Raw genomic sequence first — 27,825 nt, 5'->3', positions numbered from 1 at the left:
TCAAAAAATTCTTTATGAACAAAATGCCAAGAAAAATTACAATAGTAGCTTATGCCAAACCAAAAATATACATCTGATGTATACAAACTTTAAAAAGCATAACACAGGCAACGTGAATATAGATTATCTTTAAAATATTTCCAATGACATAGCTACAACTTAAATTATGTTGAGACATAAATAACAGCATTACCTAATATATTTACATATTTAAAGTGTCATATTTATTTCTATGAGATAAAAAAAGGTGACAAAACTATAGATGTCATTGCCCAGCAGTTCAAATATTGAAAGGGCCACATGATATTTTTAAAGTATAGCAAGAACTTTAAGTTACTATTTATATCTGGACCTTCCTATATTTTCGAGAACATGCACTGTCATTGTTGCAAGAAAAAGAAAAAAAAAACACTACGGAAAAATTGAAAAAACAGTTTGCTTACTAAAGTCATATTCAATCCTCAGCAAAATCAAGACAAGCAATCAGGGAGTGTCTTATATCCTTGGCCTTTTAAATTGATATGTAAACTTTAGAGAAAAGAAAAGTTAACTGTATATTGTAAAATTCAGTTATATATATTGATTTACTTAGTTCCATCCCATTAAAGCACGTTGTATTACAAGGCAAAGGAAAGCTTAATAAAATCAATGGATTCTTTCATACCAGAAAGGATTTTATTTACTTTGAAATACCCGTATTACCTTTTTCAGGTTTTCCTTTCTTAATAAATCATGCACAGAGAATATGTTCTGTGTAAAATCTTTCAAGACCATTCTTTGGAAATACAGAATTTTTAAAAATGACAGCTAGAAATTTACTATATCAATTAAAGTCAATATTCATTTATAGTGGCACAGAAAAGGAAGTGAAAAACCTAAGTATAGGGCTTCCTTGGTGGCGCGGTGGTTGAGAGTCCGCCTGCCGATGCAGGGGACGCGGGTTCGTGCCCCGGTCCGGGAAGATCCCACATGCGGTGGAGTGGCTGGGCCCGTGAGCCATGGCTGCTGAGCCTTCGCTCCACAACGGGAGAGGCCACAACAGTGAGAGGCCCGTGTACCGCAAAAAACAAACAAACAAACAAAAAAACCTAAGTATATATATTTCTTAAATATCTTTTGATGACTCACTTTAAGTGTCCAAACTCTGAAAGATTATTTTAACATATCACATACTTTGTTCAGATTGAGTCAACATTATTATAGTAGGATATGCAACAAGTGTAGAAAGAAACTGATACTTTGGCCTTTCTTTCGGGTCATCTACTCAAATTAATTGTGCTTACTATCACATAATAAAATTTAAGTAAGTCATAGGAATAAATAATGCTGGAAAACGGAACACTATTCTGAATCTGAATCTGGCAGTCCCTCCTCATGCTCCCTTCACAAATCTGCTGAGCATTAACACAAAATGCCTTAATACTTTCGCAGTTAGCTACTGAAACAGAGTTAAGAAAGCATTCAAGGTGAAATTAATAAAACTATTTTAAAAGCTGAAAATCTACAAACAGTAAACAGGATTGCTATGAAGAAAAGAGTTAAAGAAATTTAATTAATAACATGACAGAACCATTAAATTGTTTTTGAAAAGCAGAAGGCAGATGATGAAATTGCACTTAATTCTGAAGCAATTCAGATATAACCTATCATTCCTATTCCTTTCTAATAAGCATTTATAACATGTTTCTTACTTCCCCTCTTACAAAAAGGCTCAGCACAACCATTTATACATTCTAGTTGGCTTTAAACATTTGGTCATAACTGATAAACAAGATCACACAATTTTTCCCTACCGTTTTTGTTGATCCACATCATATTGCTTTAGGCCAGAATCAGACAGTTCTAACACAGGATTTACAAATCCAGAATACTCAGAATTGCCATTATCATCCACTTCGGCACTAACAAAATCATTCTCCCACTCCAGCCCGTTGGAATCATCAGAGGCAGATGTAGGATTACTTCCAGTCTTCTTGCTGCTATACTTAAGTGCTGCCTGGAGAATGTCTTCCTCTGTTTTGGAACGTTCTCTCATTGGAAGCATTCGATTCATTCCTATTATATGGGCAGGGTTATTAGAAATCTCAGTAAAGATTTAAAGAGCTATATTAAAAGACTTAAACTATCAGACTTGATTTGTGAATTAACTTAAAAAGTCAGTCATATGGAAGGCTTTCTTAAGGGAAATGTTAGGGTATAATCCTACAGTGAACATTAATACTCAACAAAGGACAGTTTTGATGCAACCCTGGTAATCTAGTAAGATGAAATTTCTGAAGAGCCATAAGTAAAGCAGAATGCATGGAGGATTTCAATTGCTATTAGTCTTATATGGCCAAATTAGTGTGTCTGCAAAACTTCTTTCCTACCTAGATGACAATTTCATTTCTCAGAGATAATAATAACTCTAATGATAACAATATACATATTTCCAGCACTTACTAGGTTCCAGTTAACGTTGTTTGCACTTGACATATATTAACTGATTTGATCCTCAACAACTCTATGAAGTTACCTACAGTACTATTATTATCCCCCATTCTGCAGTTGAGGAAACTAGGGCAGAAAGAGGAAAGTGATTTGCCCAAGGTCACATAGCAATAGAAGTGGTGGGGCAAGAAACAGATTCCATGCAGTTCGGCTTCAAAGTCTGTGCTCTTTTGCTAGTCTGACTCTAGTATAACAAAGTAGAGACATTTCTAGGGGAAACTGTTCTAGATCTAATTCTGAACAGAAAGAAACTAATCAGTAAAGTGAGTGTCAAAAATCTTCGAAGAGAAAAACATCATTTTGGCAGAAGGAAGAGAAGGAGGACAGAAAATAAATTTGAATTTGCGAGTGCAGAATCAACACTGCTAATAGAATTAAAATCTGGGAAAAGGGATTATAAGAGAATATCTCTAGACACACCCAATAATTTTGTTTTCTGAGCTTAAAGAATCAGATCCTACAATAATAAAAGAACATTTAAATCTAGGGACTTCCCTGGTGGTCCAGTGGTTAAGACTCCACACTCTCAATGCAGGGGGCTGGAGTTTGATCCCTGGTCAGGGAACTAGATCTCACATGTTGCAACTAAAGATCCCACATACCACAACTAAGACCTGGTGCAGCCCAATAAATACATTTAAAATAAATAAATAAATCTATCACTGTTGTCTGTCACTCCCCTAAAATCGCACACTCAACCTAGCAAACTAAATCATCCTTATAGACACAATAAAAATATGAGCTGGAGACTAATATAAGTTTGTGGATTTGTATTTAATAGAATAATATGTCTAAAGGAAGCTGGATTAGACATCATCAGGTTTCTAGAGGGTTCTGTCCTCTACCTAGTCTAGTTTAATAATTCTGTTATAATAATTTGAATAACAAACTTGAAAGTCATGTTATCTAAAAATTTGATTAGCATACAGCAAGGATGACAAATCAGGAGTTAAAACACCTGAAAGGCTTTAGATCAAATTGAACAAGATGCTAAAATAAAAATAAGTTTAAAATCTAGATTGGGATATAAATACACAACAACAAAAGTATAGGGTTGGGGAAACAGTGTTTAGCTGAGAAGACTTAAGTAAATTAACGCAATCTTTGCTAAAGTTATTCAGTTTCTTTATTGATAAAACAAATGGCTCAACTAGAGGATATCTAAGGTCTATTCCATCTCAAAATTCTATGAAATATTTAATACTGAATATTAAAAAAATTAAAGTTCCATATTCTGTAACTGATTCTTCCTTTTTGGATTACCTATTTCTTAAAATGAAAATAAAGACTTGGGCCTTATTCAATGAAATAGCTGAATATTAAAAAAAAAAATTTTAAAAAAAGTCCACATTTAGCTATAATTTTGAGTACCTGCTATGTGCCACACTATGTACCGGGTGTTTTATATAAATTTTATTTACTCCTCCTAACATTCATGATTTAATTTGTTCAAATATTTATTGACTGTCTATTATGTGCCAAGTTTTAGACCATCAGTATATAATAGTGAATTATCATTCTTCAAAGTAGGTTTATAATTCCCTTTTTATGATGAACTAACTGCAGTTTAGAGAGATTAAGAAACCTATCTAAAGTACTATAGCTGGGAAGATATACCAGGTAAAATTCAAACTCATGTCTGTATTATGGCTTTTGTACTACCAACAGAACTAACAAATTGCTTATTTATTATGAACCAAAAGTTAATTAAATTTTGGCTTTAGGTTGATCACAAGCAGGCAGTTAATTCCTACAGAGTAAAATGGGCTGGATTACAAAAACCTTAAAATGAGAAACAACATTTATTTTCTAAATCTCAAGAAACACTAAGAACTAAGCAACTTTCAGACTTCCCTGGTGGCACAGTGGTTGAGAATCTGCCTGTCAATACAGGGGACACGGGTTTGATCCCTGGTCCGGGAAGATCCACATGCTGCCGAGAAGGTAAGCCTGTGAACCACAACTACTGAGCCTGTGCTCTAGAGCCCGTGTGCCACAGCTACTGAAGCCCGCACTCCACAACGAGAAGCCATCGCAGTAAGAAGCCCATGCACCGCAACAAAGAGTAGCCCCCGCTCGCCGCAACTAGAGAAAAACCCATGCGCAGCGACAAAGACCAATGCAGCCAAAAATAAAAATAAAAAAAAATTCAGAAACTTTCTAAACAATTTACAACAAGTGATAAAATATAAGAGTCTAAGAAATTTTTACACTGATTTTTCAAGGCCTTGCATTCATTTCAGTTTAAATAAAGTAAAATACAAAGTAGATTTCTATAAATTAACACAAATTAAATAAAATATTCAGGTAAAATTGTAAATATAAAATACCTTCTTCATCTTCCCATTCTAGATCTAAAGATGTGCTGTCATCATTTCCACTAGTTGATTTAGTTTTGGTCAATAAATCACAACTGCTTTCTGTATTTGGTGTCAAAACTGTGGCATCTGATGAGAGTCCTATAATATACACCAAATACAATTAGATGTGGTGAGCTATACTCTTTTACTACAACCATTTATTTTGCAATAATTACCTCTCTTCAAATCATAACATCATAAAAAACAATTACTGAAATCATTATATTGGTTAGTTTCTGTTAGAAATAGTATAAAGGGCTTTTCTGCTTTCTTTTTACTTTTTTTTGCCATATAGCACATTACACATGCAAATTTAAATGAATTATAAATTTTTCAAATATGATGAACTCTAGGCAGTATTTTTAATAGTCAATTACAAAAGGGGGCAAAAAAATGAAAAAATAAAAATGATAAATGAAAAGCAGCCTATATTTTCAAAAGGAACCACTACTATGCTTCCATATCTGGGGAGCATAGGTTCTGACTTTTGAAACTTGGAGAGAAGTTTAATCTTGTAAATTAATTTGTAGTAAGTAAAATAAATACACTTTTGTGTACCTACTTCCCTTTTCTGGGAGGAGGAGAGGTGAGAACAGAGTGGAAATGGAAAAAAGAATTCCTGATTCCCTATACATATCTACAGAAATAGCCTGAGGTTTTCCTTTGCTCCAACTCCTTTTATTTATTTATTTTTAAAATTTATATTATTGAAGTATAGTTGATTTACAATGTTGTGTTAATTTCTGCTGTACAGCAAAGTGATTTAGTTAATACATATATATTCTTTTTCATATTCTTTTCCATTATGGTTTATTATGAGACATCGAATATAGTTCCCTGTGCTATACAGTAGGCCCTTGTTGTTTATCCATTCTATATATAATAGTTTGTATCTGCTAACCCCAAACTCCCAATCAATCCCTTCTTTCCTCCTCCACCGGCAACCATAAGTCTATTCTCTGTATCTGAGTCTGTTCCTGTTTCTCCAACTCCTTTTTAAAAAGGAAAGATAAAATTGTATAATTAAGAACTAGTTAACTGACTTATTTGGGCAACACAAATTGAAGGGCAGAAAGTTATTCTAGAAAAACAGAGCCAGGATCTTCAATTATCTGTTTAATGTGGCATAAAGTAACCTTAAAATGAACGCAGATATTTTAAAAGACTTACTACTACTTCGAAAAACTTCATACTGTGACTTTATATTTCTCAAACAAGATTCAAAGTCATCTTCTGGTTCTGAACTGTAATAAAAGTGAAATAATTTTTTTTATATATTCATAGTAGATACAACATAATTCATGCTTAAGTTAAATGATGGCATTTTGGTTTGAAAAGGTCTATCCCACACAAATTCATAATTGCTGTACAATTAGAATAACCTAGTCAAAACAGGTCTTACTTTTCCTAATGCTAGTAATAAACTGAAAAATAATAAGATTTTGGTTAGTCTTGTAGTCAAAATCCAAAGCTTAGCCATAAGTCTAACTTGTAATTTACAATAATGAAGCATGAACAATTTTCTTTGAGTGAGTAGGAAATACTCCTGGAAATGTGACATTGAAATGTATCTTCTAAAAAATGATCACACAGGGACTTCCCTGGCAGTTCAGTGATTAAGACTCCTTGCTCCCAATGCAGGGGGCACAGGTTTGATCCCTGATCAGGGAACTAAGGTCCTGCATGCCCCATGGCACAGCCGAAAAAAAAAAAAAAAAAAAAAAGATCACACATAAACTTTATTATAAGAAAAGAGAGGAGCTAAGGAAAACACAAACAACCAAGGCATAAACAATTTATCCAAAGGCATTCAGTGTGCTATTGCATCATATTCTGTATGAAAGATGTGACCACTCTTAAGAATGCAATAAAGTCAATTTAAAATAAATGATCATTTTCCAACATAAAGAAGGCAAATTTTCTCAGTATTCTTACAAGTGTCTTCAAGAAGCAATCATTTTTTATGCAACATATACACATGAATATGTATATAAGCATCCAGAGGTGTACTGTGTTCTCTTTGGAAATAATATTTTCTACCACAAAGGGAAGAAGTATATTTCACTATTTACCTTTGATATTCTCCATTGTTTGAAGGATGGTATTGCTGCAAAACTCTCTGTCTTTCTTGCTTTGGAAACATAATGCAACACAAAATCACTCTGTTGTAAAATCATGTTTTTTAACACTAATCATGCAATGCCAAGACGTGTTATTTTCTAGTTTCGGGGAAAAAACACTTTAAAAGTTATTCCATTGAAGTTTTTTTTCCCTTAAATTAATCACTGTTCACTTCTATATCCTCTTATTCATGGGTAGAATTTCTCTCAATTTTTAAGTGGTCAGAATATTCATACTGTTATTAAAAAATAACTTTAAAAATATATATTGGTATATCTGACTTCCTTATTACACCTAAGAGCTTCTAATAAATGTAAAGATGAGGGGTAAGAAAGTAATAGTTGAAACAGTATATGAAGTTCTAGTCTGGGTGAAAGAAGTAGCAATTAAACAAAAGATCTAAAAGACCTGGCTGGCTTGACTCAGAAATAATAAAAACAGAGGATTCAGAAAACCTATCAGAGTTATGGCTCTGACAGTTATTACTGTATGTCCCTGGCATGTCCTTTATTTTCTGTTTCTTCATCTGTAAATTACAGATGGCTATAATACTGTCCTAGCAAATTCATAGGGCTACTGTTAAAATCAAATGAATTTGCATGTATCTGTGTATCTTTGTGTCAGCATATGTGTACAGACTGCTGTGTGTTCCCATATCAATATTTATTCAAGGAAGAAAAAACTCAGGAACTCAGATTTTGTATATGGAATCATTTTAGTCTTTGAAAGGTGAGCAGCAGAGAATTTATTATAGCAAAAAAAGATGTCTAAACTATAACCAGAAAAATACTTTCCTTTCTTAGTGGAAGGTGAGTTAATTTTTAAACTTTCCCATTACTTAGAACTTACTAAAAAATAAAAATAAAGAAGATACTCCCTAACATAATCTAATTAATCTGTTGAAACACCAAAAAAAAAAAAAAAAAAAGAAGAGAGAGAGATGAAGAGCACGGGTCCCATAGAAATCACACAGAAACATGATACATGATTTTTTAGTTCATCTAAGTTACAACAATTATTATGTGACATAATCCTTGTACTACACTTCAGTTAACACTGCAGTAGAGTTCACACAGGCAAAAGATGGAGGAAGATACTAAATAGAAAAGTGGCTAAGCAGTGCTTGAATTCTGGCTCTGCCATTTATTAGCTGTAGGATCTTAAGTTACTTAACATCTCTGTCCCTTGGTTTCATCACTTATAAAATGGGGATTAAAAACACTACCTTTCTCCTAGGATTGTTGTGACGATTAAACAAGGTAAAACATGTAAACTAATCAGAACAGTTACTGACACTTAGCCAGGGCTCCATAAATGTCTATTATTAATAGCTGTCTGGCATTATGACAATGCCATGTTTGAATACAGCATGGTAAGATACGATAAATCTGTTGCTTTTTCTGATAATACATCAAAGATTTCCCAAGACCCAAACTCCTAATCTCCCAAAGACACAAGTATAAAGACGAGAAATACAGAGTATTCCTATGGGGCAAAATCGCTCAGCTTACCCAATTTTAGGAAGTATAAGAAAGTCTAGCAGTTCAAGAAATTGTTAAAAAACAACTCACAAAAATAAACTAAAAAATGCTGCAGAAATGATATTTAAAGGTTAGTTTTGCAATGTTTCATCTAAGAGTATATTTATTTTTCCAAAAGAATGCTGAATTTTGGAAAAGTATAAAGGTCATTTTTGGGATAAACAAAAATTAGCTTCTGGTAATTTAAAGCTAAATAGCATTCAGCAACAAGCATATAATTTGATGTTATTTCTAGCTGTTAAAGACCAACTAATTTGCCTTTAAAATTCCTAAGAGTATAGGAATAAATATATTTGTTGTTAAACAAGAAGCCCTTGATTCTAGGGGGAAAAAGTCCCAACTAAGATTTGTCAAAGAAAATCAGGAGAAAAGCAGCCCTAATATATGTCGGGGTCTTTTCCCCTCACCTCCAAGAGCTTTCGCTGCTTTGCTGCCCTGGCTGCTTCACGCTGTGCAGCGTATAAAGCTTCTTCTTCTAGTCTTAACTTCTCTTCTTGTAAGGCTAACTGTACATGAACAAAACAATAAGGATTAACAAAAATCAGAACCTGTCTAACTGCTCTAAAAAGAAAATGTTTCTATTTATAAAATAAAAAATAAATTATTAAAAAAATAACTGAGCTCTACAAAGCATAATAGAATTAAATTGCTGTGATTTCTCAATTTCTCTTTTTACAAAATAATTCAAATGATATCAAACATGTTACAGAATTCTTTAGAAGTTGAATTATAAAGTAGAGCCTCTAGTTTGCATAAATACAAAACTGTTTCTTTCCTTAGAATATGCAGTGATCTTCATTCTCAACAATCGTTCCAATGCTGATCACCCTGATTAGTTTCATGGTTTGGGCCCTCCTTAGTCCAAGGTCTTTAAAACTAAGGTGAATCATATCACTGTCTACCAAAGCGAAGTAAGCTTTCACAAAGTTCATGGTGCATTGATACACATATCCTGTATTTTATTACCATCAAGTTATTAAAAAATTACTTCCAAATTTAAGTTCCTGCCATTCATAATAGCATACGAACTGCTTTAATGATAATCTACTACAAGTCAAATCAAATTTAAAAATCAAATTTCAACACAATATTTTTTTTTAGCCTAATATTAGCATCTATTGTGTAGCTTAAGTTAATGCTGTTGAAATCACTAATTGGTACTAAACAGACTATTTTTAAATGTATAATGGAATATGACTAATTCCATTTAGTTTGGTGAATGTAAAACTGTAATTACAGGCCACCTCTGTAAATATATTAAAGTAAATATAACATTTATGATTGTTAGAAGTACTTGGCTCATTTACTGAGAATAAATAAAGCCACGCCAAAAAAATAGATTAAAAAAAATAAACCACTTATTGTGAAACAGAGTAATTTTTAAAGTTAGTTTTAAACACAAAGGTGCATGTATCTTGCCAGAGTCCCTACTTGTGAATTCAGAAATTATATTCAGAAGAATGTATTCTCTTCACTCATTGGTAGCATATGATTTCTGATAAATTGAACCAAACTAAACCAAATTATTATAGGCTGGAATAATTTTTTAACTTTTAAATCATTTTCACCTCTATATATCTAAATTTAGGTCCAATGACCATTCACATGCAATATATTATTTAATGACACCTTTCTCATATAAACAGAGACTTTATGATAATATATACTTAAGCAACATAAGACTATTTACCTCCTTTTGGATTTTCATATCAAGATCTTTCTGTTTTTCAACAATAGAATCATAATGCTTCTCTCTTAGGTCAACAATTTCTTCCTCAGTAAGAGGCCTACAGAGAAAAATAAGGCAGAAAAAGAAAGGAAAAAAAAAGTGCTGATGAGTCCAAGTTAAATAAAATACTCATAAAATCAGTGAAATTATGAAATTTTACTGTCAAAAATGTATTAAAGCAATTTGATGCTATGATTTCAATTGTTAGAGTAAAAAATCATACATTCTAATACTTGTTATAATCTGGTATATAAGTTGAAATAAGATGATATACTATCAGAGTACTTTTTTTTTTTTTTTTTTTTTTTTTGCAGTATGTGGGCCTCTCACTGTTGTGGCCTCTCCCTTTGCGGAGCACAGGCTCCGGACGCACAGGCTCAGTGGCCATGGCTCACGGGCCTAGCCGCTCCGCGGCATGTGGGATTTTCCCGGACCAGGGCACGAACCCATGTCCCCTGCATCGGCAGGCGGACTCTCAACCACTGCGCCACAAGGGAAGCCCCAGAATACCTTTTTTTAGCCCTATAATCAACTTTAAAGAAATATGGACTCCCTTTACTTTGGCTCTTCAGCCATCTGACTATATCCCAAAATGTTCATCATAAAATACAAACTTCAGTATACTATACTCTGATCTCAGCCCTCATATCATTTTGGAACTCGTAACTCTCATACCCACTGCCCTATTTATCCTGCTCAATCCCTCTAACCACTCCAGGCCCTTGATCCTCCCTTTTCTCTCAGTTTATTGATCCTGATCATCTCCTGGCTTTACTTCACTTACAACCAGTGTGGACTCTGTGGCAAATCTGAAGTACTTTTTTACCCACATAACTCGCCTTCCTGCACACCTGTCATTATGCCTTATTCACCCAGATTACTCATTCTCTGACCTTGGATCATTTCCATGATTAGCTCTTTCTGCTGAGAGCTGTGAGAGAAAATCCAACATCTGTTTGGCCCTCTGCCCCTAGCAATAACCCTTTACTTATACATGGCCAACTCTCTCTCACATCCTATGCTAACTACTTCAAAATCTTCACAAACACACTCCTTAAGTTCTTCATTCAAACTCTTTTCTCTTAGAAGTCAATTTCACCCCACTCTGAGACATGACGAGCATGTCTCCAACCATCAAATCCCTCAATTTCTTGCCAGTCCTCCTCTTACCTATGTCTATTCTCCCTACTCTTCCCTCCTTCCTCTAAAGAGGTGGTATTCCTTAATTTGTTCAAGGTCACCTGTCACACTTATACTTGATTCATTCATCACGGATGCTACCCCACACCACCTTCACTCCAGAGAATTCTGTGGGACATTGCTCCATCAATTAGTACCTCTTTTCTTTAGTCTACTCTTTTTGTCTGTTTTCACTTCTCTTCCTTGTGAAGATTGGAAGAAAGGAAGGAAAGAAAGGAAGAAGGAAAAACTTTCATTTGACCTATACCTATCTCTAACTACTGCTCCCTCTCTCCTTCCCATTTCAGCCAAAATGTCTGAAATTAAAAGTTTATTGATAGCACATCTAGCACTTACTATGTGTCAGGTTCTTTTCTATGCACTTTACATATATTGACTGATTTTAATTCTCAAAACAACCCTGTTAGATACAGAGATCATACATATGAGGGAAATGAGATGAAGACAGATTATGTCCAAGTAAGTCATATAGTATGTGGCAAAGCTAGAATCTGAACCCAAGTAGTCTAGCTCCTTGCTCCTAACAACTGTTTCTCTTCCCTTCTATGTCCTTACTTCCCATTCTCTCATCAACTCACGACAGTCTGCCTCTGCTTTCATCGCTCTACTAGCTCTAACAAAGGTAATCAATGGCCTCTATGTTGCCAAATATGAGACAGTTTAAGTCCTTATAATATTTCTTCAGTTTCATGTGGCAATGCTGACCATTCCCTCCATTCCATCTGTCAGTCTGTCTCTACCTCCTCCCTTGGCTTTCTAAGCTCTCCTGGTTCTTTTTGCCCACTGCTTCTTGGCTATCTTCTGAATCCTCTTCTAGTGTCTGCCTATTCAGTCTTCAGACCAACTGCTCTCTCTCCATGCTCCAATCACCCCACTTCCTCCCCCTTCCCCAACTTCAGGTCTTGATAATTATCATGCTTATAACCAGCCACATATAAGGTAATGTCTCCTCCTACTTTTGTTCCTTTAGCCCTAATTTCTGCCTAGGGCTTTTTGTTTGTTTGTTTTTTGAAGTATTACTTATATAAAGTAAAAAACATGATTAGTAAAACAAGTTCTAGAATGTCATAAGGAAGCAAAAGGGGGATAAAGTTTTATAAATTCAAAGAAATGTACTTATCAATATTAATATATTAAATAGTTTTTTAAAACTAAAATATACATAACAACTTAGGTTCAGTAGGAAAGCACTTAGGCACTTATGTAGATTAAATTCTTTAATGTTCAAAACAACCTTTTGAGATATGTTATTATTTGCCTCAATCTTATAGAAAGAGAAAACCAAGGTCCTGAAATGTAAACTGTTCAATGCCTCAAAGCAAGCAAATGACAGAGCCTGGATTTTTAGAGAGCTTCTATAGTTCACATAGAAGTCATTTGTTTTATTAAAAAAAAAAAAAAAAGCCTTACCTATGATTGCTTCCTGGGCTTTCCCCCTGTGCAAGAATTAATTAAACAATTATACAAATTTCACTAGCTGAATTCTATTTAAGGCAAGCCAATAAATTTTTTTTAATCAAAATATTTTCTACTTATCTATTTTACCTTGGTAATAAATTTCATTATTAAAAGTGTTTTAAACAAAAAGCTTTAACATATTACTATTTCTCAAAGGCAAAATTTAGTTTAATATCTATCTTAATTATATAGCAACCAACTGTTGGACATTTCCTAATTTTTTATAACAAATATTTACTCTACACCAAATGACCTTCTGGGTTCAAGATGGTACTAGACAACATATTCTCTCTGTTCTCATCATTTACAATTGATCTTCATTATTCGCAGATTCGGATTTGAAAATTCACCAATGAGTTAAAATTTATTTGCAACATCAAAACCAATGCTCCCCTCACTCTTACGGTCATTCATGGGCAGGCATGCACAGAGCAGCAAAAAATCTGGTTGCCTGACATACACATTCCCAGTTGAAGTAGAAGGTGATGCTCTGCCTTCCTGTTTCAGCACTCTTACTGTGCCCTCTTTGCAGCCTATGCAGTGTCACTTTTTGCATTTTTGTGCTTTTTAGTTCCTGATTTTGCTGTTTAAAATGATCTCCATGTGTAGTGCTGAAGTGCTGTCTACTGTTCCTAATCATAAGGTGTGACATGCCTACATGTGCCTACACATACATGTGTTAGATAAGCTTCATTCAGGCATGAATTATTAGTGCTGTTGGTAGTGAGTTCAAAGTTAATGAATCAATAATATACATTAAAATAAGGTGTCAAACAGAAACATAAAACAAGGTTATATATTGATCAATTGATGAAAATGTTGTGATCAGAAGCCTGTAGGAAGCTAATTCTGTATTTCTCCTAGGAGTAATGTTCCAGTATCCACTAATTCAGTATTCACGGCAACTTCATAGAATGTAACTACCACAGATAACGAGACTGCTTTTGTTCTCTTTCCTGGGATTCTGAAATTACCTATAGTTTTTTCCTCCAAAGCAAACTGTAACTACTTTCAAGACTGATTTGGATTTATGCATTTCTTACATATTTGTGCTATTCACATCTCACAATTAAAATATATGACTAAGTAACAGCAGAAATAAAATTTCAAATGGTCCAAATTAACTTAGGAAAAAGCACTACAAAGCAGGATGTGACATTCAACTAAACCAAACACTAACTATGACATGAGAGAGGAAAAGACTGGTTAGCAAAACAAACAAACAAACAAACTCAAATCAAACAAAACGCACCTTAGAAAAACACTTGGAATCACACATTCTTTTAAAAAGCTGTATGATGGGGGGGATGAACTATATTGAAGGTTAACAGAAATCTTACATTTAGTACTTGTCAGAAACTTTAAAAAATATCATGTTAAGTGTTTGTTTAAAAAAATACACAAAATTAATGTTACTTCTGAAAAGGGAAAGAAATGAGATTCTATGAAACACTAAAATATTTGGGAGAAATTTTACTGGGAAACAAAAGGCTAAGACAGGTCCTCAAATATATTCTACCAGATAATAATAAATATGTATTACTATTTTAAAAATTGATTTATACCCAAATTAATTTGGGAAATGCTAAATTGGACAAGTTTAAATAATTTTCTTTAACAGTTCTTTAACAATTTCTCTAATAGTTCTTCCCAGAACCTTTAATATGCCAATTTACACTCTGAGACTAGTATTCTATACACACTCTGGGAAATGCTGGGCTAAAGAATAATTTAAATTTGGTTTAATACATTTTGCTCTTTCCTTAGAAAACAAAAATTATGAAGAAAAAAAAAACCCTGCAATGCTCTTCTAGTCAAATTCACTTTAGAGATGTGGAAAGTAGGCCCAAGGCAGGTTAAATAATTTACACAAACTCATATAATTAGTTTAGCAAAGTTGGAAATTAACACACAAACTAAAACTCTTCTAACTATACCAGTGCATAAGAAATATATACCATATTTCACTAATTCTAAAATGTACTTTTTTTTCCCCCATTTTAACATTTCTGCACTTGGGATGCATCTTAAAATTGATTTTTAGATGAGGTGAAATACAAAAATCAACAAAAAGAATAACTTATTAAAAAGATAATGGCTAAAGTCAGAAAGTGATTGCAGAACAAACATGTATAAATTCTACCCTCAGAAATCTATAAAATCTATGGTCAAACAACGGGTCTACTCTGGATTGTTGAGGAATTTTACCTTAGGTAAGATGGCAAGATGTTAGAAATATCTTTTTTTAAAGTTTCTCAAGTTCTACAGAATACTTTAAAAACCTGTTTTATATATATGTATATATATACACACACATATAATATATAAATGATGTATGAAACTATATATAATATATATATAGTATATATAGTATTACATATGTTAAATAATAGAAAATTCTGAATAATTTGCTAATATAAATTAGTAAAAGAAGGAAACGATAAGGGACTAAAAAGTAAAAATAACAACTAAGAAGTAAAAATTCTAAAATAAAAGATAATATAATAAAAATTAAAAAAATAATTGTCAGAACTTATGAGATGACTAATGAGAACAAATATGGATTTTATACTGCTGTGAAAATACTTACTTCATCACTTTCTACAAGATTCTCAAACTGAAACAACAAGAAAGTGAGTGTTAGGATGAATATTTGTCTAAGGTACACATCTCATAAAAAATTATACAGTGGAGCTGCTCAAAATCAACTTGCTGTTTTGATTCTGCCACCTCTACTAGGGGAGACCAATGATCTGTCTCTAGAATCACTGGCTACTATAAGCCACTATAATTGATAGAAGTGTACTCTCTCGCTCAGTTGTGTAGGGCAGAAAAAAGACAAAAACAAACAAAAAACCCCACCACTTTTTTTTTTTTTTTTTTTTTGCAGTACGCGGGCCTCTCACTGTTGTGGCCTCTCCCGTTGCGGAGCGCAGGCTCTGGACGCACAGGCTCAGCGGCCATGGCTCACGGGCCCAGCCGCTCCGTGGCATGTGGGATCTTCCCAGACCGGGGCACGAACCCGTGTCCCCTGCATTGGCAGGCGGACTCTCAACCACTGCGCCACCAGGGAAGTCCCCCCACCACTTCTTAAGTAGAAATAACAATTCTACTAGAAGAATGGGATCTTAATCTTTTGCAAACTTGTTCTCCCTATTCATGCTTCCCCCACCACTCCAATTCTCTCCCTATTCACTAGTTATCAGTAATATTAAAATATAAAGAGTCCATACTAAATTTAGGTACAGAGCCTTCCCCGTACTTAAAAAAAAGCGTCTCTCCTGTCCTTCCGAAGGTAGTTTTATTCAATCAGATTTACGACTCTACTTACCTCTATAGTTAAGTGCTCACCTCTTGAGCATGTTCTAAAATACTTGGATCTGGGAAGAAAAACAGGAAAACAACTTTAAAAATTACAATCAATCCTAAAACTGAGTTAATATAGTGGCATAAAAACATTTCCTCAAAAGCAACTTTAAATTCTCCAATGTATAGTATCTTATATTTACAAAAAGGAACCACTAAACTTACATAAGAATATAAACACTCCAGATTTTTAAACTTAGTTGTGGGTTTAGAAGTGTTTAGTCAACCAATATTTTTCTATTGGTCCTAATATTTACTATACCTGTAATAACAAGTTAATTTACTATATTTACTACATAGAACAGAATACAATTAAATTTAAAATTTTATCTCATTATTTTTACTGTATCAAGAGAAATATCTTGTTAAAGTACTGCTGTGTTAAATAATGTATAAGAGCATGTTCCCAATTTTGTTAAACATTTGCAAAACAATAAAAATCTAAAAAAGATACATGCCAATATGCTAAGAGTAGTTATCTCTAGATGGTGGGACCATATATGTTTACATAAAGCTTAGGTGCTTTTTATTCTCATCCCATGCCTGCATAAATAAAAGAAAGAAAATGAAAAACAATATACATCACATATACATCAACCAAATAATCCATTACATTAATTTTTCCAACTAGGGTGAAATATTGACTTTAATTTAATTTCTCCTCACAATGTATACATATATCAAATCACCACAATGTATACTTTAAATGTCTTACAATTTTGTCAGTTATACCTCAATAAAGCTGAAATTTAAAAATTCTAGTTATTATCTTCTGCTCCTACTAGTGAAACTTACACGTAGTCAAATAAGCATCTCCTTTGTTATATCTGCTCCAAAGATATCACATTCTATTAACTATATGTCCTCTAACTATTATAGTATGAAAGCTGGTACAAGACAGAGCCCCTCTAGCTCCTTTACTACTGGAAGTACCAGGAAATTTTAAGACTTTCACTTATAACGTGGATCCTGTTATTGCTGCCTAAATTGATGGCATAGAAGACCCCCCATCCTCCCATGGAGATCCAAAATCACACTATGGATTCCTAATGTGTCAGGACTCTTGAACAAAAAGCACCCCTTTGAGAGATGGGAAGAATCCTAAGGTTAGGACAGGTCAGAATGCTTTGTATTATGTGTGTATGTGTGCAGAGGTGGCGGATGGGCTTAGTAAAAGAGAATGGTATATTATCATGACTAAGTTTTTATTACCATAAAGAATAAAAAAAGCAATTTTTTCCTGTACAATCTTTATTTGCTAACAGATACAAAGCAGTTTTATTGACCATTAAGAGATCGTTGGTAAAAACGGAACATTTGGTATTGTCATCCCATAGACCTAATAATTCATGGAACATATCCAATATAAATAAAATACCCCAATTCTCTAGGCATTCTTTTATTTTCCCTATTTCTCAAATAAAAACAGAAATGAGTTGAGGCTTCCAGTAGCACTGTGTTCTGGCATTAGGATTCATGCATAAAGTGCTATATGCTCTCCCTCAGCAACCATCACTCTCTTCCCTGAATGAAGAGTTTGCCTCTGATTAATCTATTTCCTCTTCCAGGCTTACTGAATGATATAACTGAATAGTAAAATAAAGTTTAGTAATACCAAGCATCCCAGTATAAGCCATCAGTGTGACTTCACTGCTGAAGCAAAGCCTGAAGCTAAGACTGTCTCAATACAAACCAAGGGAAGTAACTGTTGCACTACACTTACATTAGATGGCAGAGTACTAATGTGTTCTGTCCCAATTTTACACAGATATATAGCTAACTTCAGCAGAAGCCCAAGGTGTTGGCTGTTGTAAATGTCTATCTTTTCTGTCCCCTCTCTCCACATCTAACTATGGTGAGGACAATCATGCTCTTGCATGACTCTGACTCCCTGATTATCTGACCAACCTAGATCATAGCCATCCCCCAGACTTCATTTGATTGGTTCAGGGTTATACAGAAACTGAGCAGACATATACCCTCCTGAGAGCTCTAGGGAGCTGCTAGGGGTTATACTTCTGACAACCTGCAAAGAGGAATGAAATCAATTGAAAGAGCGTTCTGACAGTGTTGAAGTCATTCCTAAGGACCAGTTGCATCCCTGCCCTGCCCAGTTTCCTTAGTACTTGACAAACCTAGTATCCTTATAAGAAATTCTACCTTTTGCCTATGATAGTTTGATTTGGGTTTCTGTCCCCATAACCAAAGTCCTGTCTAATAAGTAAACAAGAGTCTAAGAGATAGAATGACAAAAGAGCAAATTAAAAAAGTAGCAAAAAAATTTTTAATGGAAAGAAAACAAAAAAGCAAAATAAGTTTGGAAGAAAACTCAAGCTTTCCTTTTAGGACAGATTAGATTCAAACCTTATTACTCACAAAGGGCACACACTGACTCCTACTACCATAAATGCTAAGATTATATTGATAGATTAAAGTAATCGCAATTTGGCAAACTCAGGGGTAACATTTTTATTAGAAGAGCTTTATCCTGGAATTTATCTGAAAAGAAGATGAGAAACTTTGTGATACATATTTTTTTTTGCGGTTGTGATACATATTTTAAAAGTAATTAGAAAGCCAGTTTTTGAAAGTATCCTTTCAGATTTCAGAGTGCTCTCCATTACTTAAGCAGTAAATGAAAGAAACTGAAACTAAAATCTTTCTGTATTATTGGATTCTTAAAAGCCTAACACATTTCTAATGTGACTTTTTCAGTATTTCCCATTATAAACTGTCCTGACAGGAATAAAGATGCAGACGTAGAGAATGGACTTGAGGACACGTGGAAGGGGAAGGGGAAGCTGGGAAGAAGTGAGAGAGTGGCATGGACTTACATATACTACCAAATGTAAAACTGATAGCTAGTGTGAAGCAGCCGCATAGCACAGGGAGATCAGCTCAGTGCTTTGTGACCACCTAGAGGGTGGGATAGGGAGTGTGGGAGGGAGACACAAGAGAGACGATATATGGGGATATATGTATATGTATAGCTGCTTCACTTTGTTATAAAGCAGAAACTAACACACCACTGTAAAAAAAAAAAACAAACAACTGTCCTGATATTTTGTGTTTTCTTTTTAAAAATTTTTTTAACATCTTTATTGGAGTATAATTGCTTTACAATGGTGTGTTAGTTTCTGCTGTATGTTAGTTTCTGCTGTATATATTTGCAGGTGTATTAATTATGGTGAAAGTTGAGCTGCTGAAACAGGTTCCAAAAACAATAATTTAAAGAAAACAGAAATCTATTTTCCCTCTTTTTAAAAACAGTCTAGAGCTCTCCAAAGCCATCCATGGACATTCCTTTATACACAATCCTTATGCCCCTGAGAGCTGTCTCTAAGTAATGTAAGTTTCTATATAACCATTCTACTATTGCTGATGTTGTGAAAGTAGACTCAAATATGTAAAGGATATTAAAAAGGTAGAAAAGATAGGCTATCATACTCCGAATGATCGTGGCATGTAAAGGAATTTGGAAAAGCCTGAAAGTAAAGAGGTACAAAAGTGGCAATTCTTGCATATATATTTATTTGTCAATGTTGTGAAGGCAGATATCAAAACAATCTTTTATTAAGGATAAAACCAGTCTCATCAAGAATAGAATGAAAATGCAGTTTTTTATGCTTCTACATGTTATTATGGAAAGCAGGCAAATACTCATATCAAAGTGACTTAAGTAAAAGATAACTAAAAAATTCTCATAAATCCTACATTGTTATTGTTCCTTTTCTTCATATTCTCCTGTATAGTATCTGTTAAAATAATAGTCTTTCCTTATATCTTCTGTTTGACATTATAAAAAAATAATGAAGAACCATGGTAAACTGTTCCACAGTCTATTAAAAATTAAAAGCTTCCCAAGACTCTTCTTTTCTGGACAAAAATTGGAAAGGTTACAAATAGAAGCCTGGCAAAAACTATTACATTGAAGATGATGGACACATTGTTTTTCAATTAGTATCAAATACTTTAGTGAAGATTTAAGCATTCAAATCTCAAGGAATGAGCTATCAACAGATTTTCCAGGTAGAACAGCACCAACATAGGTGGTAATAATAAAGTAATAATATTTACTGTTAAATAAGCCCCTCCCTAATGAAGGCAAATTTAGGAAGACTGGATGTTCAAAAAATTTATTGTGTTCCTTGGAAGAGACAAATTTTCCTGTTAAACATGTTGAAGATGGAAAACGTCAAAAAAAAAGAGTCACTGTCCTTTAAGAGGAGCCTGATTTAGAGGAGAACAACAACTAGAAGGGATCTTAGAGGTCTTTTAGTTCTTCCTCGTTCATCTGCAGTCTGTGAGCAGCATCTGTAATTGTTGACCACCTTCTTCTTTCAGAAACTGTTGCCACTTATGTGTCTATGATTTTGAACGTTCTAATTTTTCTTAATTCCCTGGATAACTGAATGACAGACATAGCTATGTATTTATATTTAAAGTACAGAAGTGAGTAAAAATTGACCCACGTACCCAGGAGGTTTACAGTCTAATGGGGTAGACACACAGGTAAATTAACAACTACCATGCTCTGAAAGGGGTATGTTCAGATGAAGAGCATCAAAAATCAGCTGAAGGAGAAGGAATTAGTCGGGCCCCCAAGTAGTGGAAAGGAATGTTTCAGGGAGCAGCAGCCTACCAAAGGCAAAGGGGAATGAAAAGATCAAGGCTGCATACATTAATTCTGTCAACAAGTATTTACTAAACATCTACTACATACTATGCACATAACTTGGAGCTGTGTATTCAATGGTAAGCAAAATAGGCATGAACTTGTTCCTTTACACTGAGAGTGGAAGACAGACATTAACCAAATAATCACACTATTTCAGGTATAATTATAACCTGAGGAAGTGCTGAGAGGATAAGGAAGATGGTTCTATCAAGGTGTGAGAACTCATCCCCTGAGGGTAGGAAACAGATTGGGAAGACTTCTGTGGGAAATAACCCTTGAGCTGGCATCTAAAAGATGAGTAGGAGTTATCTAACTAAAAAGGGAAGAAACTGATTCAAGGAAGAGTGTGGCACAAATGAGGCAAAAAAAAAAAAAAAAAAAAAAAAGACAAGGAATAGATAATGTGAGGTCTTGAAAGCTACATTAAAGATTTCAGTCTTTATCCTAGAAGTATGGTAAACCACTGAAGAAAATGGTAGGGAACATTCAGAACTTGACAATGTGGATTTGGAGGATGAGTGAAAGGGAGAAGTTTATTATGATTTGCAGGTTCATGGCTTTGGTAACCGTATATTATTTTACTACTCACAAAGTAGGACACAAAGTAGTAAAAATGGTAGGGGCTTTAAAAAATTGAAGAAAAGGAGTAAAGAACTGTGAGCAGGAAAGAAAGATGAGCTCAACTTTACAAACCGAATTTGAGGTTATGTTTGATACCCAAGGGGAAATACTCAGTAGGCAATTAAGATATTCAGGGCTCAGACTGAGATGACTGAGCTCATTAGTACGCAGGTAGTAGGTAAGGTCATGTGTTTTCCTGCCATCACCCAGGGAAAGTACATTAAGGAAGGAAAATATATTAAGGAAGAACAGAGTGAGATTCAGAACACAGCCCTGGGGAGTCTTCAAGGTACAACACAGAATGTTCAGGAAATTCATATCCATTTAAGTCTGCTACTGTTTTCCTTCCTAACTTCTGAAATTTCAAGAGAAATATCTTATGCTTGTATATTTCTCAAAGCTGACAAACATGCAGAAAACCAAACTGAATCATTCAATAATGACTACTGATTAGTATATTTTGGCAATATACATTATGATAAAATATTTAAAATTCTCATTCTCTATACGGTCTCTTTAAAAAGTAAGTCAACATAAAACTGGTAGGATATATATTTAACTATGTGAGTGATGTCAAAGTTAGGGAATTATCCTGAGGAAAAAAAAAAGGAGAAAATACTGCTCCCTAGATTTTACAAGTTCTTAAATAATACTCATTCATTCAATAAACATGAGATACTAAAAATGAAGAAAGATAAAGATAAAACATAGTCTCCGACCTTGAGAAGCTCTCAACCCATACCATGGTATATACCAGGAGGCAGCAGACTATGGTCCACAGGCCAAATCTGGCCCAATGCCTGTTTCTGTAAATAAAGTTTTATTGGAACACAGTCACATTCATTTATTTACATATTATCTATGGCTGCTTTTGTGATAAAATGGCAACGGTGAATAGCTGCAACAGACACCTTATGGCCTGCAAAGCCTAAAATATGTATTATTTTTTACAGAATAAAAAATATTCTGTAAATATTTTTAAAAACCTTTACAGAGGTTTTTAAAAATATTTTTAAAAACCTTTACAGAAAAAGTTTTCAATCCCTAATACACAGCAGATTTAGGCCTGTAGAAAATATTACTGCCTCAGGGAGATAATATTGTTTCAGGGGGGTTAGAGCAGGTTTTGCAGGGAAGGTAATATTTAAGGATAAGTAAAAGTTCACCAAGAACAGGAAAAGAAGAAAAATATCACATACAAAGGCACAAGATGAGAGAACACTGTATGTTAGGAAAACAGAAACAGGTATAGTCCAACTGGTATACAGGCCATTGGGGATGTACCAAGTGAAAGAATGGCAGAGAATCCTTTCACTAATTCCCCCTGCCTGTGCTGCCACACTATGTGCACAAGGAGTAAAATCTACAATTTTAATGCTATGCTCTAAGGAAAATATAATTAGAAAATGCAATTAGCCTGGTAAAATAGATTAAGGTTAAGTTATCTTGTCAGGAGTCTGAACTTCATACTACTCTGAATTGGAAGGTTATCATTTATCAAAAAAGTTAAAATACTATAAGGTTTATGAATGAGTTAAGTTTTTTGAAATTAGAATAGAGTCATTGTTTTCCTTTTAATGTTATTCTGATTTGTATTCTGACACGATTTTCTGAATGAGAGAACAAAGAGTAAGATCATACTCTTTACCCAAATGCAGAACTGCATATAATCCTGAGTATTCAGATGGACATTATGTTGCATGTTTGAATGCCATGCACTCATCATCTGTCACAGAAGGAAAAAAAGGTTGAGCAACTTAGCTGTAGGAAATAGTTGGCAGATGGAAATTGTTAGGCAAGGGAATGGCATGATCCAGTGTGGTTTTTAGAAAGCTTAGCTCTACTGATAGGAAGGGGCGATGGCACGAAGTGTAGCGATACAACAGGGAGAGCAATTTGAAAGACAAAGTTTAAGGAAGAAGCACAGAGGAAGGAAACAGGTTCAGTATGTATTAAGGAAAGATTGAATAGCTAATTAGTGAGGACTATAAAGTTCGTAGTATAGGGACTGTGAACAGACCTGTTAAGGGAGTCCCTAATCCCTGATTAGGGAATACATGAAGCAGAGGAAGAAAAAATCTAGGGGAAAAGGAAATGCACTATTTCAGATATTTAATGGGACACAAATATTAAATATTAGATACTTTAGATAAGTTGATTTGAGGAGCTTTGGTACATCTAAGTATATCTCTTCAATAGGCAACTGAAAATACAGTGCTGAACCTCTGAAAAGAAGTCTGTTCAGAAGACATGAGATTTGGAAGTGGTGGTGGTTGGAACCATAGGAGTGGATGAAATTAAGGGAACTAAATAAAGAGAAAAGACAGAGAAAAATTCCATATTTAATGGGCAGATAGAGTAAATACAGCCAGGACAGGAACAGGAAAATAAAAACATAAAAGCAATGTTGCAGAGGTCAAGTGCATAGTTTCAAGAAAAGGAAGACAGCTTATCACAAAGAATAAAGAGCCAAGTTTGGACATATATGCATAAGATCTCCCAGTGACAAAATACCAGATAATGCACTGAGAGACAGAGCAACTAAATGTTTATAATATTTGTTTAATAAAATGTTTATAATGTTTAATACAAAACCATGAGACATTAGTGGTTAAGGGTAAAGGCTCTCAATTCAGAGGGATCTGGGCTAAAATCCCAGCTCTGCTATCTTAGGCAAGTTAAACTTTCTAAGCTTCAATTTTCAACCTACAGTGTATATAATAGTACTCACCTTCCTCACAGAATTGTGGTGAGGAATAAATGAGATAATGTAAAATACTTAAGAACAGTGCCTGGAACACAGGAAGTAATCATATGTTGGCAGCTATTATTAAACTCATTTTTACCAGTAAAGAAAACAGCAAATCATTGTAAATTATCGTCTGAAAGCAACTTTGTTGCTGGAGCCAAAAAGGCCAACAAATGTTAAATATCAAGAGAGATATAAAACATGAGCATACTTTCATATAAAACTACAGTACATCTTAACTGGAACCACTATGTGCAATTATATGGTAAGATAAAAATAGGAATTAAAATACAACACAACAAAACTTAATTGGACCTTCAGTTTGAGAAAGAAAAAATTAAGAACACGATAAGTGTCTATACAAAAGATTTCTCGTACTACCCAAAAAAAGGAGAGCTGACCAGCAGATGGAGCCCTCTAGAATGTGTGGTAGGCAAAACTCCCTGGAGTGAAAAAGGATGACTCATTAGGATGTCTAAATGTTATTCCTTGAAGATATCTAGCTCCCTCTGCTTTAACCATCAAATAGCTTTATTAGTAGCAAGGTTTCTGACATACCTTAACACTGATATTGATATTCTGACTAGTCGACATATTCTAGAATATAAAATACCAGAATTCTCTAATATGTTATAAATTTAAAAATCAGGCCCTGGATTATAACGTACCCCTGTGAGGCCCAGCTTAAAGCAGCCTAAGAAAGCCCAGGATTTTTCCACCTATGGTTACTACATTGACAAAATATAAATCAAGTTTTTGAGATTGCTCCTCAACTTTTTTGCCCTTAGATGAACTACTAGTTAAGTACCTAGACCTATAACTGAAAGAAAATCAGAACTACCAGGTGATTTTTAAAAAAGCAACTACTAACATGAGAGGTAAAGTTTAACCTTATTCTGTAAACAATTAACTATAACCACCTTCCTCTGCATGTTTATTAGAAGCTCCTAAAATGTTGAAATGAATATAAAACAATAAGTTAATCAGAAGATTCAACTAACAGACTTTCCAAACCTACATTTATGGATTAAAACAAAAGGATGGATATCATTATTAGATTGTTTTAGATGACAGTGTCCACAACCCACAGACTCTCACTGCCGCAATAGAACTTGTTTGTTCAAGTTCTGCCCACAGCCAGAAGAGTACAGATCCAACTATTATGATTTTATGACACATCTACAGACAATTAACACTCACAATGATTCACTGATTTTCCCCTCACCCTTCCCTATGCTGTCAAGTTCATGTGCTCAGGGAGTAAAACCTGTAATTTTTTTTTTGCGTTACGCGGGACTCTCACTGTTGCGGCCTTTCCCGCTGCGGAGGAGCACAGGCTCCGGACGCGCAGGCTCAGCGTCCATGGCTCACGGGCCCAGCCGCTCCACGGCATGTGGGATCCTCCCGGACTGGGGCACGAACCCGCACCCCCTGCATCGGCAGGCGGACTCTCAACCACTGCGCCACCAGGGAAGCCCTAAAACCTGTAATTTTAATGCTATACTCTAAGGAAAGCATTTTCAGTTTGTAAACTCACCATGAAAGAACAAAACCCCAAAATCCCAGACACCAAACAATGTACTCCAAAGTGAAATATAAATGACTTTTGCTTACCTAATTTGAGTATAAGATCCTATTTTTAGTTATCCTACAACACAACTACAAATGAACAAATAAAAATATTAACAAAGCCAAAGATTCTGGGGCACCTAGTCCTTAGGCAAGCCTATTTAAGCAGCTTGACTATTATGAGTATCCACGAATAAAAATTAGAAGTAACTTGGATGACTTTTGCTGACAAGATAAAAGAGCTGCCATGTTCCCCTGTAACAGTAATAACACTTAATTCAGGAAAACCAAAATACTAAAATTAGGCACAAAGTCTTCAAGTCCTTACTTTTCCATTCAAGGGACACTTAGTGTAAAACCCTAACTACTCTGCATCAGAGAGGTCACACAATGCCTGATGAACGAATGAGTGACTCATATAAGATCTACATCGCCAAAAGATACAAATGATAAATCATTTGTTTTCAGTATGTGTATGTTGAACATCTTATTACCTAATGATGTTGGTTAAATGGGACAGATCGTGAAAACTTAGGAATCTGTTCCAGAAAGCGCAAAATTAATGTCTTATTCCTTACATAGAGTGGTGTGGTTCAGATTTTCAATTCTAAGTTTGAATTCCTGGGACATATTTAACAACAACAACAAAGCCAATTTCCAAGGAATTTAAGTTTTTCACTACCTTATGAAATAAAAAACACAAAAATGGAATAATTACAAAATTCTATTATCCTATGGATGGTGTGTGTAGAAAAACCTAGGCATATTCCAGATTTAATCAAGAGAACTTCAGAAGGACTGTGATTTCCCTAGTGTTACAGAGCTTGTGGGTAGCAATCAGGGTATGGCATTCCCCTCGAAATTCCAAAAAATTAATATGAAAAAGCTATACACTGCTCCTCTTGTTATTAACATTAAGAATCCGAATGCCCAGTGGAAACCCAGCAATTCGCAAGTATCAAAGAACTGCTCAATGTCTGAAACCTTATTTCACTCCAGCATCCAAATGACTTCTACTAAAAAATCTTTCAGAGACATCAACTTTTTGGAAGAGATTCTCGACCTGCTCTGTCAGAGCCAAAGAGAGAATCAAACACATAGTTACTACCAGCTTTAGCAATAAACCAAGCTCAACGCAGGGAGTGCTCGGGTCGCCGTGGATCCTGTTCTACTAACCATTCGTGTGAGGGTGCCCCGTGCTTCCTAGAGATGATGCCTCCCGTCACTCTTTCCCCGCGTGATAGCGCGCCCAGCGAGAATCTCGCTCGGAGGCGGCAAGAGCGACACCCCGCCCCCTTCTCTACCTCTTTCCCAGGGCCTCCACTACGACAACCCTCTCGACGCCTGTTCAGCCGTGAGGGTACCAGGGCTCCCAGCCTCCTCTAAGCCATTGGGGAAGTGAAAGGGGTTCCCCGCCAGGGGCCGAATAGGAGGAGCCAGCGGGCGCCGGGCCCCTCCCCCCGGGGGCTTACCCTCCGCCTCCGCCTACTCGCTGCAGCCGCCCAGCTTCCTTGCGGAGGAGCCCGAAGCACTGCGTCCAGCAGCAGTTCCCCATTGCATGCCGCCCAGGTGCCGCCGCTCCTCCTCCTCCTCCAGCTCAAAGCCCAAACCCAGGCCCGTCAGCCGCATCCGCGCGGCACGAGCCGAATGGGGGTTCGGGGACCGAGGGCGGGCCGGCCGGAGCGCGGCGGAGTGAGAGGCTAGGGCGACGGGAGGGACAGGCGCTCGGAACAAAGGCAGCGGTTACTCCAGCGGCCGCCGAGTCGCCGCTGTGCGAGGGAGGAGGGCCGGGCAGCGGGCTCTAGACTCCCTCGTTGTCCTCATGGCCCCTTGTTCGCCTCAGACCCCCAAGCTCAGACCCAGTAACCGCCTCCTGGCGCCGAAAGAGGCCAGTCCCCGCGAGTCGCGCGCCCAGGCCCCGCCCGCCGTCGCGCCCAGGCCAG

General features: G+C 35.4%; 1 protein-coding gene across 1 annotated transcript; it reads right to left on the bottom strand.

Annotated features, from left to right (window-relative positions):
* On the bottom strand, positions 1–27,825 carry AP1AR (adaptor related protein complex 1 associated regulatory protein). The gene is made up of 10 exons (XM_060104952.1): positions 27,355–27,825; positions 16,231–16,279; positions 15,490–15,516; positions 12,852–12,877; positions 10,203–10,299; positions 8,920–9,018; positions 6,923–6,981; positions 6,021–6,094; positions 4,821–4,949; positions 1–2,055 (listed from the first exon to the last, which is right to left on the bottom strand). The coding sequence occupies exons 1-10, from the start codon at positions 27,435–27,437 to the stop codon at positions 1,790–1,792; spliced, it is 909 nt and encodes a 302-aa protein (XP_059960935.1). The 5' UTR covers positions 27,438–27,825; the 3' UTR covers positions 1–1,789.

The sequence above is a fragment of the Mesoplodon densirostris genome, chromosome 1 (assembly GCF_025265405.1).
Source record: "Mesoplodon densirostris isolate mMesDen1 chromosome 1, mMesDen1 primary haplotype, whole genome shotgun sequence".
Classification (NCBI taxonomy): domain Eukaryota; kingdom Metazoa; phylum Chordata; class Mammalia; order Artiodactyla; family Ziphiidae; genus Mesoplodon; species Mesoplodon densirostris.
This window is presented reverse-complemented; position numbering and strand designations above follow the sequence as displayed.